The sequence below is a fragment of the Catharus ustulatus genome, unplaced genomic scaffold, assembly GCF_009819885.2.
Source record: "Catharus ustulatus isolate bCatUst1 unplaced genomic scaffold, bCatUst1.pri.v2 scaffold_104_arrow_ctg1, whole genome shotgun sequence".
NCBI lineage: Eukaryota > Metazoa > Chordata > Aves > Passeriformes > Turdidae > Catharus > Catharus ustulatus.
In genome coordinates, this window is record NW_024879451.1 from 89,657 (window position 1) to 101,690 (window position 12,034).

At 52.3% G+C, this 12,034-nt stretch overlaps 1 protein-coding gene and 1 pseudogene across 1 annotated transcript; one reads left to right on the top strand and one right to left on the bottom strand.

The window, feature by feature from the left end:
• The first annotated feature begins 2,947 nt into the window (after nt 1-2,947).
• Nucleotides 2,948-4,859, top strand: LOC117011292 (annotated as a pseudogene).
• A 5,757-nt stretch (nt 4,860-10,616) lies between these two features.
• LOC117011291 (olfactory receptor 14A16-like) lies at nt 10,617-11,594 on the bottom strand. Its single transcript, XM_033086659.1, has one exon. The coding sequence runs from the start codon at nt 11,547-11,549 to the stop codon at nt 10,617-10,619; it is 933 nt and encodes a 310-aa protein (XP_032942550.1). The 5' UTR covers nt 11,550-11,594.
• Nucleotides 11,595-12,034: the final 440 nt, after the last annotated feature.

Sequence of the window (12,034 nt, forward strand, 5' to 3'; positions counted from 1 at the left end):
AGTGCCTCAGGGGCAGATGAGCAGTACCCACTGCTGGCAAAGGCCAACCAGACCCATCTGTCCTGGCAAGCTTTCATCTGGGAGAAACCCTTGGATATACAGAATTTTGGGGTCAGAATCCCAATTTAAGCCATGAGAACCTGGATAAGAAGGCCAGTTCTCTCCCATAGGAAGGAAAGCACAGAGCCCCAGTATTTCAGAGCAAATTAGAGGTGACCACCAGAGTCAAGGCCAGCCAGACCTGTGTGTCCTGGCAGCTTTTTCCATTTGGGAGAAACCCTTGCATACAGGGAATTTTGGGGGAGAAGTACCAGTTTTGGCCATGGATGCCTAAGCAGGAAGGACGATTCTTTTCCATAGCAAGGACAGCCCAGGGCCCCAGTGTTTGAAGACAGGTGAGAGCTGGCTGTCAGGAATCCAAGGGCAGCCAGACTTGTTTGTAATGGCAGCCTTTGTCTAGGATTAATCTTTGAATATTGGGCATTTTGGAGGCAGAATCCCACTTCGGCCATGGGCACCTAGTGAGAAGGACACTTCTTTTGCATTTGGAGGAAAGCCCAGAGCCCCAGTGTTTCAAGAGTACATGAGAAGAGACCCTTGACAAGTCAAGAGTAGTTGAACCAGTCAGACCAAGCCAACCAGACTTCTTCCCTTGTATCCATGGGGCCCTGCAGTGTCACAATGGTTGTGCCATATTGGGTCCTTGGTGCCATGAGGCTGTGCTGTATCGCAGTGGACCCTCAGCTCCATGATGCCCCATAGTGTCACAATGGTCTCCTTGGGTCTGCAAGTTTCAGAATGCCTCCTTGGTCCCCTGGAGCTCACAGTGTCACTCTTGTACAACATTGGTCCTTTGGTTCCACATGGCCTCAAAGCTGCATCATGATCTCCATGGTTCCATCAGGCCCTGCTGTGTCACCATGACCTCTTTGGTTCCATGATCCCCTGTTACTGTAACAAAGGTCTCCTTGGTTCCCCGGTGTCAGAATGGCCCCTTCATCCCATGGAGCCCCACAATGTCACCGTGGTCCCCTTGATTCCATGAGGCCCTGCCGTGCTACAATGGCCCCAATGGCTGCAATGGTCTCCAGTGAGACTCTCTGCAATACCTGAACAGAGGTTGTAGCCAGGTGGGGGTCGGTCTCTTCTCCCAGGCAACCACTGACAGAATGAGAGGACACAGTCTTAAGATGAGCCAAGGGTAGTTTAGGTTTGAGATCAGGAAAAAGTTCTTCACTGAAAGAGTGATTGGGTACTGGAATCTTCTGCCCAGGCAGGTGATGGAGTCACCACCACTGAAAGCGTTTTAAAAAAGACTGGATGTGACACTCAGAGCCATGGTTAAATTGGTGAGCTGATGTTATGTCATAGATGGGACTCAATGATCTCAAAGGTCTTTTCCAACCTTGTTAATTCTGTCATTCTGTGTCATAATAGTCTCCATTGTTCCATGAGGCTCCACAGTGTCACATCTGGCCCAGCACCATCAGAATGGCCCCTTTGTTTCATGGGGCACCACAGTATCAAAATGGTCCCCTTGGTTCCACAGGATAACAATGGACCCTTTGTTCTCTGGCATTTCTCAGTGTCGCAAGGGTGTCCCTGGTTCCATGAGGTTTCCTGCATCACAATGGCCTCTGGGTTCCATGAGATTCCAAGGTGTCACAGCAGATTCCTCGGTTCTCTGAGGCCCTACTGTCAACAAATAACCAAAATATCAGAATAAGACTTGTTAGCACTAATGTGCTGTTTAAGAGGACATCATCCATTCAGGCCTGAGGTCCAGTGTGGGATGACTCATAACCTTAAATAGACATGTGATTCTACAACTTCGTTGCATATATTCAGTCACTGCATGTGTATTACATTTTACCCATTTCCATAAAACCCACCCCAAGTTCCTAGGTTCACTCCTTGTTTTATTATCACTGCACCCTTGAGCCAGATGTGTTCTTCTTCTCTTCCAACCATCCTCGCTAGGAAAGCAGCCTCTGCATGCCTTGTTCCTGTGCTAAAAGTTCACAGGCATAGTAAAAATAGAATTAAAGCTTTTGGTATTAAGGCCAAGGCTTTGTGTGCCAAGGCAGAGGCAGGCAGGACACAGAGCTGTCAGCAAAGGAAGGGGCCAGCCAGGTGGGGCAGCCGGGGGATGACGACAGCCTGCAGGGACAGAGGCGCAGGGCAGGGACACCGTAGGACAACCTGGGCTGCACAGGGCACAGGGATGGGCAGCAGCTGAAAGGCCCTGCCAGAGCCAACTCCTGCAGCACTTTGGCCATGGCTGCTGGCCCTGGGCCTGAGGCCAGCAGGAAAGGACAAGTGAGCCTTGCTGTGCTGGGGCCTCATTGCCTCCTTGTCCCTGCTCAGCAGCCTGGCAGGGGCCGCCCCATGGTGCTGCCCTTGGCATTGCACATCCCCAGAGCCCAGTGCCCTGGGAAGAGCCCTGAGCAATGAGGGAGGGACAGGATGTGCCTTGGCAGGGGCTGGGGCTCAGGCCTTGGCCCTTTGCATTCCTGAAACACATCCAGGTTTGCTCAGCATCAGAGACACCTTTCCCTTGTTTGTCCCCACCTGTCATCAGTGCCTCCAGTGTTCTGCTCTAACTGGAACCTGGAGAAACTTTCTCAATTTTGATCCTCAATGGGACACATTAAAACTTCAAGAAACTTTGGAGATTCAAACTTACTTTGAGTACCTGACAAGTTTTCTTAAAACACTCTCAGGGACTGAGTCTGATGTAAACTGCAGCAAAGCCCTGAGAGGGTCATTAAAGTCCTTGTGCTATGTCTGTGCTGCTGAGCTGGGCCAGGCTCCTGGCACAGAAGGAGATCCTAGTAATGAAGAAGAGCTTCAAAAACACATTTCTCCTCACGAGCAGCTCTTTTCCCAACCCAGCAGGGCTGGGACACTGCCTGCAGCCACCCTGGACACAGCACAAAGGAACAGAGAGCTTCAATCAGTCAGGGCTGGGAAGATGCTCAGAAGTGACTGGGGCAGAATCACTCCCAGCCCTTGACACAGGAAGCCTCTGGCTGCAGGACAATGCAGCTGCAGCTCCTGCAGTGATCTCCTAAAGCTGGAACATCCCAATGCCTACAGACTCTGTGAGTACATTCTCTGATTCTCCCTAGTACAGAGCAGCCAGGGGTGCCCAGGGCTGTCCTGCAGAGCAGGGTCCTGCAGCCCAGGGTGCTGTGCTGGGGCAGGGACTCTGCTGCCTGCCAGGGACAGCTCTCAGCCAGCCCTGGGAGCTGCTCACAGTACTGGGGGACAAGGACTGGGTGGAAGGAGACAGCTGGTAAGGCTTGGAAGGGTTCTTGTGTAGTGAGGATGCTGCATTGTTCACAGCTGCTCCCAACATGACCATTAACTCCAGAACATTTCCAAGCATACTATAAAGGGTGGACAGCATATCAGGGGCTGCATAAAAGGGAAAATCCTTTTTTTTTATTCTACTGCTCTAGGTCGCCTGGGTGGGAAATTGCATAAAGATATTCATCTCTCAGTTCAAGATGAGAAAATTTTAAAAAAAAATTCTCTAAGGTATGAAAAAACCAGTCAAAGAAAAAAAAAGCAGATGGACCATTTACAGGCAGCACTAGTGTCGCTTTTCCATCCTCCTCAGGGTTGCTGTGATGTTGCCATCTGAGCCTGCAGAGGCAGAGCTGGCCCTGGGCAGTGCCCTGTGCTGGGAGGGGTCTGCAGGGCAGAGCTGAGCCCCCAGGGCTGGGCTGGGCTCTGGCAGCACTGGCAGGGCCCAGCCCTGGGCACAGGGAAGCAGCTGCTGGCAGGGACAGCTCCAGGCAGCAGAGCCCTGGGCAGGCAGTGGGGGAAAGTGCCACGAAGATTGGCTGGGATATTTCAAGTCCTCTCCACATTGAACTATTCCATGATTAATTTTCTTACAGATCCTCATGCCAAGACACAGCAAATGTCCAACAGCAGCTCCATCAGCCACTTCCTCCTGCTGCCATTGGCAGACACGCGGCAGCTGCAGCTCCTGCACTTCTGCCTCTTCCTGGCCATCTCCCTGGCTGCCCTCCTGGGCAACGGCCTCATCATCAGCGCCGTAGCCTGCGGCCACCACCTGCACACCCCCATGTTCTTCTTCCTGCTCAACCTGGCCCTCACTGACCTGGGCTGCATCTGCACCACTGTGCCCAAAGCCATGCACAATTCCCTCTGGGACACCAGGAACGTCTCCTATGCTGGATGTGCTTCACAACTCTTTTTCTTTATGTTCTTCATCTCAGTAGAGTTTTCTCTCCTGACCATCACGTACTACGACCGCTACGTGTCCATCTGCAAACCCCTGCACTACGGGACCCTCCTGGGCAGCAGAGCTTGTGCCCACATGGCAGCAGCTGCCTGGGCCAGTGGCTTTCTCATTGCTCTGCTGCACACAGCCAATACATTTTCCCTGCCCCTGTGCCATGGCAATGTCCTGGGCCAGTTCTTCTGTGATATCCCCCAGATCCTCAAGCTCTCCTGCTCCAAATCCTACCTCAGGGAACTTGGGCTCATTGCAGTTAGTTCCTGTTTAGGACTTGGCTGCTTTATGTTCATTATTTTCTCCTATGTGCAGATCTTCAGGGTCTGTGCTGAGGATCCCCTCTGAGCAGGGACGGCACAAAGCCTTTTCCACCTGCCTCCCTCACCTGGCCGTGCTCTCCCTGTTTATCAGCACTGTCATTTTTGTCTACTTTAAGCCCCTCTCCATCTCCTCTCCATCCCTGGATCTGGCCCAGACAGTTCTATACTCAGGGGTGCTTGCAGTCCTGAACCCCCTCATCTACAGCCTGAGGAACCAGGAGCTCAAGGCTGCAGTGTGGAGGATGATAACTGGATGGTTTAAATAACATTATACTGCTGGCCAATTTCTGCAAATCACCTGTAATAAAAGTAATTTTTGAGAGTTGTCCTTGATTTTATTTTGGAGGTTCTGTCTCTTAATTTCACTTTTTAAATATTGTCCAAGAAGAAATGCCATTTTTTGTACCATTTCTTATTTTGTTTCTCTCCACGTTTAGTGTGCCCACAGATTGTGTCAATGAGGAACTGGACTCTTGATAGATATAAACACACCAAAGAATCTCTCTCCTAGAAAAGTTTTCTCTGAATATACCCCTTTTGTTCCCTTCTGTGGAGCTGCAGCAGCAATGTCTGTGTGCAGAGCTGGGGGCAGATCAGTGCTGGCACAGCAGCTGTGCCCAGCAGCAGCAGCACTTGGTGTTGCCAGTGTTGCTCCCGTGCCACTGCCCCGCTGCCCTCCTGCCCCTCGTGTTGCTGCAGGGCCTGAGTGCTCTCGGGGCCGGGCACAGCCCTGGGGGTGGCAGTGCTGGGGCTGCAGCAGGGACAGGCCATGGGCACTGCTGGGGCAGCAGTGATGCCTCAGGGCAGGGCCTGGGGGCTCGAGGCTCCTTGCCCAGGCTCTCTCCAGAACACTTGGCCAGGCCAATGCTGAGCAGAGAAAACCCCCAGGGTGAGCAGCCCCAAGCTGGCCGTGGGCAGGCTGGGGGCAAACAGCATGGCTGGGGCTCTGCAAGGTCCCTGCAAGGGGGAGACCCTGGGAAGGAGCAGCAGAGCAGGGGCTGATCCATCCCCACTGTACTGGACACCCCAGGGCAGCGTCCCAGAGCGTCCTCATGCACCTGCCAACAACATCCCCCCTCTGCAGCCCTGATCTCTCCCCCAGCTCACAGAGGTGCAAACCACTCAGGTTTATTGTGGACTCTGAAGTCAGCCAGAAGATTTGTTCCCATGAGCTGTGAGTTTCCTGTCCCAGTGCAGATGTTGTTGCTCAGAGCCAGGGTTGTCTGGAAACCATCCCCAAACTGCTCTGAGCATTTCCTGTGCTTCACCTTTCTTTCCTCTTTTCTCATCCAGTAGAAATAACCCCAGATCCATCATTTGCTCCTAACAGGACTTCTGTTCCAGACCCCTTACCTGCCCGGTTGCCCTTCTCTGGACACACTCCAGACCCTCCATGTCCTTCCTAAATTGGGGGTTGGGAGGGTTTTTACTCTTTCCCTCGGTGGAGTAATTTTTCCCATTATCATGCTAAGAAATTTGGTCGGGCAGCTCCCTTAGCTTTTAATTGCTCAAGAGAAATGGGATGGGTGGGGGGCTGTCTCAATGGCTCACTTGCTGGGGGAGGGTTTGAGAGGTTGGGGTGGATGGTCGTGGGTTGCTTTGTCCTTCTGGGGGAACACTCTCTTACCAGCCCGAACCCTGAGGAGAGAGGTTTTTCTCTGTGGTCAGATCTGCCCTGTACTCCAGCACTGCTAAAGCCTCCTGCTTCTGAGAACAGCGCTGAGAACTGGGACACACAGGGTGAGCGGAGTTCCTTCCTTCACCCTTCTCCCACCTGGGACAAGTTGCTGCTGCTGCCTCCACCTCCCTGCTCCTGCTGCTGCCTCGGCTGAGAGGGGCCCACCCCTCCCCGCCCTCCACCAGGACCGTGTGGAGAAGAGTGTCTGTGAATGGAAAAGGGAATGAGACTGAGTTTTGTTCTGTTCTGTCACTGATTTTTCATAGCTGATATTGTTGTTTTGTCCTGTAGATATATCAGTAAAGAACTGTTACTCCTAAACCCATACATTTTCCCTGAGAGCCCCTTAATTTCCAAATTATAGTGAACTGGGAGGGATTTTCACTCTCAATTTTTGGAAAAGCTCCTCCTTTTTCCTGGCAATACTGTCCTTTAAACCAGGACAATTGGGGGACCCCAAACTGGACATAGTACTTGAAATGCTGCCTCACCAATGCTGATTACAGGGAAGGAACCACTGCTCTGGTTCTGCTGGCTACACCATTCCTGATCCAGGCCTGGAGCCATTGACCTTCTTGGCCACCTGGACACACTGCTGGCTCATGTCCAGCTTGCTGCCCCATGTCCAACTTTCTGCCCGTCAGTGCCCCCAGGTCCCTTTCTGCCTGGCTGCTGTCCAGCTACTCTGTCCCCAGCCTGGAGCACTGCAGGAGTTGTAGTGCCTAAAGTGCAGAACCCGGCACTTGTTCTTGTTACAGTAGTTTCATGAATACAAGCCGCACGGATTATAAGCCGCACTTCCGGTGCGTCAACAATGTTGATGTCTTTGTCAATAGATAAGCCGCACCCTGAATATTAGCCGCACTTTCGTTCGTCGCGAGAATCCGTGCGCAGCTTTCACAAATTGGTCAATTAGTAACAGGATTGCGGCATAGCGGGCTTTACTGGCTCGGGGCGGGGCCAGGCAGGCTCGGCCCGCTCATGGTTGCCGACAGGGCTGGGTGGCCCAGCTCAGCACCACGGCTTGGCGGGGCTGGCCGGGTGGTGCTGCTGCCGCCGCCGGGCTCGCTGGCCCCCCTCTCCCATCAGCACCGCCCCGCTGCCGCGTTCGCTCGCCCTGCTGGCGGGGTAGCCGCCGCCGCCGCTGCCAGGCTCACCAGCCACCCCGTGCCACGTTTGCTCGCCCTGCCAGCGGGGTAGCCGCCGCCGCCGCTGCCCGGCTCACCAGCCGCCCCGCGCGGCATTTGCTCGCCCGGCCGGCAGGGCTGCCGCCACCACCGGGCTCACTGACCCCCACCTCCCGTCTGCACCGCCGCCGCGTTTGCTCGCCCTGGCCGGCACTGCAGGCCCCCGCACCGCCGGGCTCCCCCACGCTGCTGGCCCCCATTCTGCTGGGCTTCCCCCGCTGCCAGGCAGCCCCACCCGCTGGGTTTCCTGCTTCTGCCATGCTCCCCTGCACTGCTAGCCCCAGTTCTCCCGGGCTCCCCCGCCCTGCTGGCCCGGGCTCTGCCGCCCCCCCTGCCCCACCCTGTTGGCTCAGGCTCTGCCGCCCGCCCCCCACACTGCTGGCCCTGCCTCTGCCAGGCTTTCCCACCTCAGCCGGGGCCGGCCGGGCTCCAGCTTGGCTTGGGGCTGCCGCGGGCTCTCACTTCTGTGTTGGCAGCTTTTAGAATATTGTTCATATATTAGCTGCCCCTGAATATTGGCCGCACTTCCGGGTTTCCACCAAAATTTTGGTCAAATTGGTGCGGCTTGTATTCGTGAAATTACTGTACCTGTAAAAGTCCACCATGTAGATGCTCATGTCTGTAGAGTAGAGCTAATAAGGAGCACCAAAATGATAAGCAGGTAGATCAGGCCTCAAAGATAGAGGTGTCAAAGATAGACTTAGATTGGCAACACAAAGGAGAGTTGTTCCTGGCTCGATGGGCCCATGATGCCTCAGGTCATCAGGGCAGAGATGCCACGTATAAGTGGGCACAAGACCGAGGGGTGGATCTAACCATGGACAGTATCTCTCAGGTTATCCATGACTGTGAGATGTGTGCTGCCATCAAGCAAGCCAAGCGGGTGAAACCTCTCTGTTATGGTGGACTTTGGTCCAAATATAAGTACGGGGATGCCTGGCTTGACTACATCACACTGCCTCAAACCCGCCAAGGCAAGCACTATGTGCTGACAATGGTAGAAGACACCACCAGATGGTTGGAGACCTACCCTGTGCCTCATGCCACTGCTCGGGGCACCATCCTGGGCCTTGAGAAACAGGTCCTTTGGAGGCATGGTACCCCTGAGAGAATTGAGCCTGAAAATGGGACTCATTCCAAGAACAGCCTCATAAACACCTGGGCTAGGGAACACGGCATTAAAAGGGTGTACCATATCCCTACCATGCACCAGCAGCTGGGAAAGTGGAGAGGTACAATGGATTGTGAAAACCACCTTGAAAGCATTGGGTGGGGGAATCTTTCAAAAATTGGGAGCTGCATCTAGCGAAGATCACCTGGTTAGTTAACACCAGAGGCTCCACTAACTGACCAGGCCCTGCCCAGTCTGAGCCCTTGCACATAGTAGATGGAGACAAAGTCCCAGTGGTGCATGCCAGAAGTTTGTTGGGGAAGTTTGGATCAATTCTGCTTCGAGTACAGACAAACCCATTCATGGGGTTGTCATTGCTCAGGGACCAGGTTGCACATGGTGGATAATGCAGAAAGATGGAACAACATGATGTGTACCTCAGTGAGATCTGATTGTTGGGTGAGAACCACATGCAACTATCACTGTCTGTTGAGTGTTACTTCTATTGTCTATACACAGCGGTATACCATATATGTGTGTATGCATAATGTATGTGTCTGCAGAGTTAGAATATATATTTGTTTTGGTAATGAATTGACAATATGGGGATAAGGGGTGGAAAGTCCTGGGGTGACTTTGTCATATTGAATTGTATCCCCATTTGTCTGTGTAGCCCAGAAATAAGTTTTGTACCTTTAAGGCTGGCTTTGAGAGTGAAAGCGGAGGAAGGAGAAGCAGTGGAATGGTTGAGACTGTTGCTTTTCAAAACATAGAGATAGGTGTTCCATCACTTGGTCTCCTGGACAGTCGCTGTGATGGACAGCTCTCCTTTCTTTTAGCTAGTTTGGACTGACTAAAGCAGAGAAGTTCCCCAGAAAGTTTTTTTTCCCTTTTATTTCCTGGAATTATGTGAACCAGCTCTGGACTGGGGACCTGGGGGAAGCACCAGGACTTTGCACCTGTGGCATTTTCCAGTGCCAGAGGGATGACTGATAACAGACTGAGCCGAGCTACAGCCGAGCTACCAGCCGCAGGAGAGAGACTTTCTGAATTTATCATCTGTTCAGAGCAGCAGGAGGTTTTGTTGTTCAGTATTGGTTTTTTGTGCTGGGCAGTGCTATGTTGAATAAACAGATTTTTTTTCCACTTCTCTCTGAGGAAATTTCTTCCCAAACTGGTTTTGGGAGGGGCCACTTGGGTTTGCTTCCTGGGGAGGGGGGGCCTTTGGAGGTTTCCTCCCAAATTTGCCCTAAACTAGGACACTGGGGAACTCCAGGCCTTTCAGCCTGACCGCGGTGCGCAGCAAGGTGATGGAACAGATCACCCTTGAGTGCCATCACAGGGCAACTACAGAATGACCAAGGAATCAGAGCCAGCCAGCGTGGATTTCAATATCTGCATCGATGATCTGCATGAGGGCATTGAGTGCACCATCAGCAAATGTGCAGATGGCACCAAACTGGGTGTGAATGTGGATCTGATGGAGCATAGGAGGGCTTTGCACAGGGACCTGGACAGGCTGGATCCAGACCCAAATCCAGCAAAGTGAGGTTTAACAAGACCAAGTGCCACGTCCTGCATTTTGGCCACAATAACCCCTGCAGTGCTACAGGCTGGGGACAGAGTGTCTGGACACTGGCCAGGCAGAAAGGGATCTGGGGGCACTGATGGAGAGCAGGTGGCTGAGAAGGACAATGGCTCCTGGCCTGGATCAGGAATTTTGTAGCCAGCAGGAGCAGAGCTCTGTGGCATTTCTGCTGCAGCTACAGTGAAAGGAAGAAAATGGTGATCTTCAGTGAAAACTTTTCTGGGAGATTCTTTAGTTCCTTCAAAGCCACTGAGAGCACAGCACCTCATTCACACAATCTGTGACCAAAGCAAAGAACGAAAGAATCAAAATATGAAATGGCATAAGCAATGACCTTTCTTTGTAGACAATATTAAAAAATAAAGACACAGGGAATAAAAAACCCAAAACCACAACCAAACCAGCAATTCTATCAAAGATTACTTTTATTACAAGTAATTTGATGAAATTTGCCAGTATTTAATGTTCCTGAAATTTTCCAGTCATCGAGGTCAACATTGCGGCCTTGAGCTCCTGGTTCCTCAGGCTGTAGATGAGGGGGTTCAGGGCTGGAGGCACCACTGAGTACAGAATTGACAGGGCCAGATCCAGGGATGGGAAGGAGATGGAGGGGGGCTTCAGGTAGGCAAAAAAGCCAGTGCTGAGAAACAGGGAGAGCACAGCCAGGTGAGGGAGGCAGGTGGAAAAGGCTTTGTGCCGTCCCTGCTCAGAGGGGATCCTCAGCACAGCCCTGAAGATCTGCACATAGGAGAAAACAATGAACACAAAACATCCAAGCTCTAAACAGATACCAACAGCAAGAAGCCCAAGTTCCCTGAGATAGGATTTTGAGCAGGAGAGCTTGAGGATCTGTGGGATTTCACAGAAGAACTGTCCCAGGGCATTGCCCTGGCACAGGGGCAGAGAGAATGTATTGGCTGTGTGCACAAGTGCGTGGAGAAAGGCAGTGGCCCAGGCAGCTGCTGCCATGTGGGCACAAGCTCTGCTGCCCAGGAGAGACCCATAGTGCAGGGGTTTGCAGATGGACACGTAGCGGTCGTAGCACATGATGGTCAGGATGAAATACTCTGCTGACATAAAGAAAAGAAAGAAAAAAATTTGTGCAGCACATCCTGTGTAGGAGATATATCTGGTGTCCCAGAGGGAATTGTGCATGGCTTTGGGGACAGTGGTGCAGATTGATCCCAGGTCAGTGAGGGCCAGGTTGAGCAGGAAGAAGAACATGGGGGTGTGCAGGTGGTGGTCGCAGGCTACGGCGCTGATGATGAGGCCGTTGCCCAGGAGGGCAGCCAGGGAGATGGCCAGGAAGAGGCAGAAGTGCAGGAGCTGCAGCTGCCGCGTGTCTGCCAATGGCAGCAGGAGGAAGTGGCTGATGGAGCTGCTGTTGGACATTTCTTCACTCTGGCCATTGTGGGCTGTTTAAAGAAGACATTGATAAGGTGGGACCAACTTATTTGAGTCTATCCTATGCTATTTTATATGGAATCTCTTAAAAATTACTTTCCTCTTGTGAGGGAAGTTTGCTAAATTTTTTGAATTCGGGTTTTGCTGTTGCATTCCTGCCTCATCTTCAGCATTGCACTCAGACAGAATAATGGAGAGCTCAGAAAACAGGGGAAAAAGGGAGGGAAAACAGGGCACCCTGTGCCCCAGTGCTCTCAGACCTGCTGGTCCTAAGCAGGTTTCCAGTGCTCATTAGATCTTCTGCTTTTACAGAGTTCTTACAATTAAAATTTTCTTTAAAAATAAAGTGGAATTTCTGAGGCTCCAGTTTCAAAGCCAATCTCTCTAAACCTTCCTCTCTTTCACTGTTCAGATGGACATGGAAGGTATCTGGGGTTGTATGGTTCTCTGTGGCCTGCAGTTGTGTCCACTGG

Bases quoted from the DNA above. Each gene is read 5' to 3' on its own strand.
- LOC117011291 (XM_033086659.1), bottom strand. From the start codon at position 11,549: ATGTCCAACAGCAGCTCCATCAGCCACTTCCTCCTGCTGCCATTGGCA.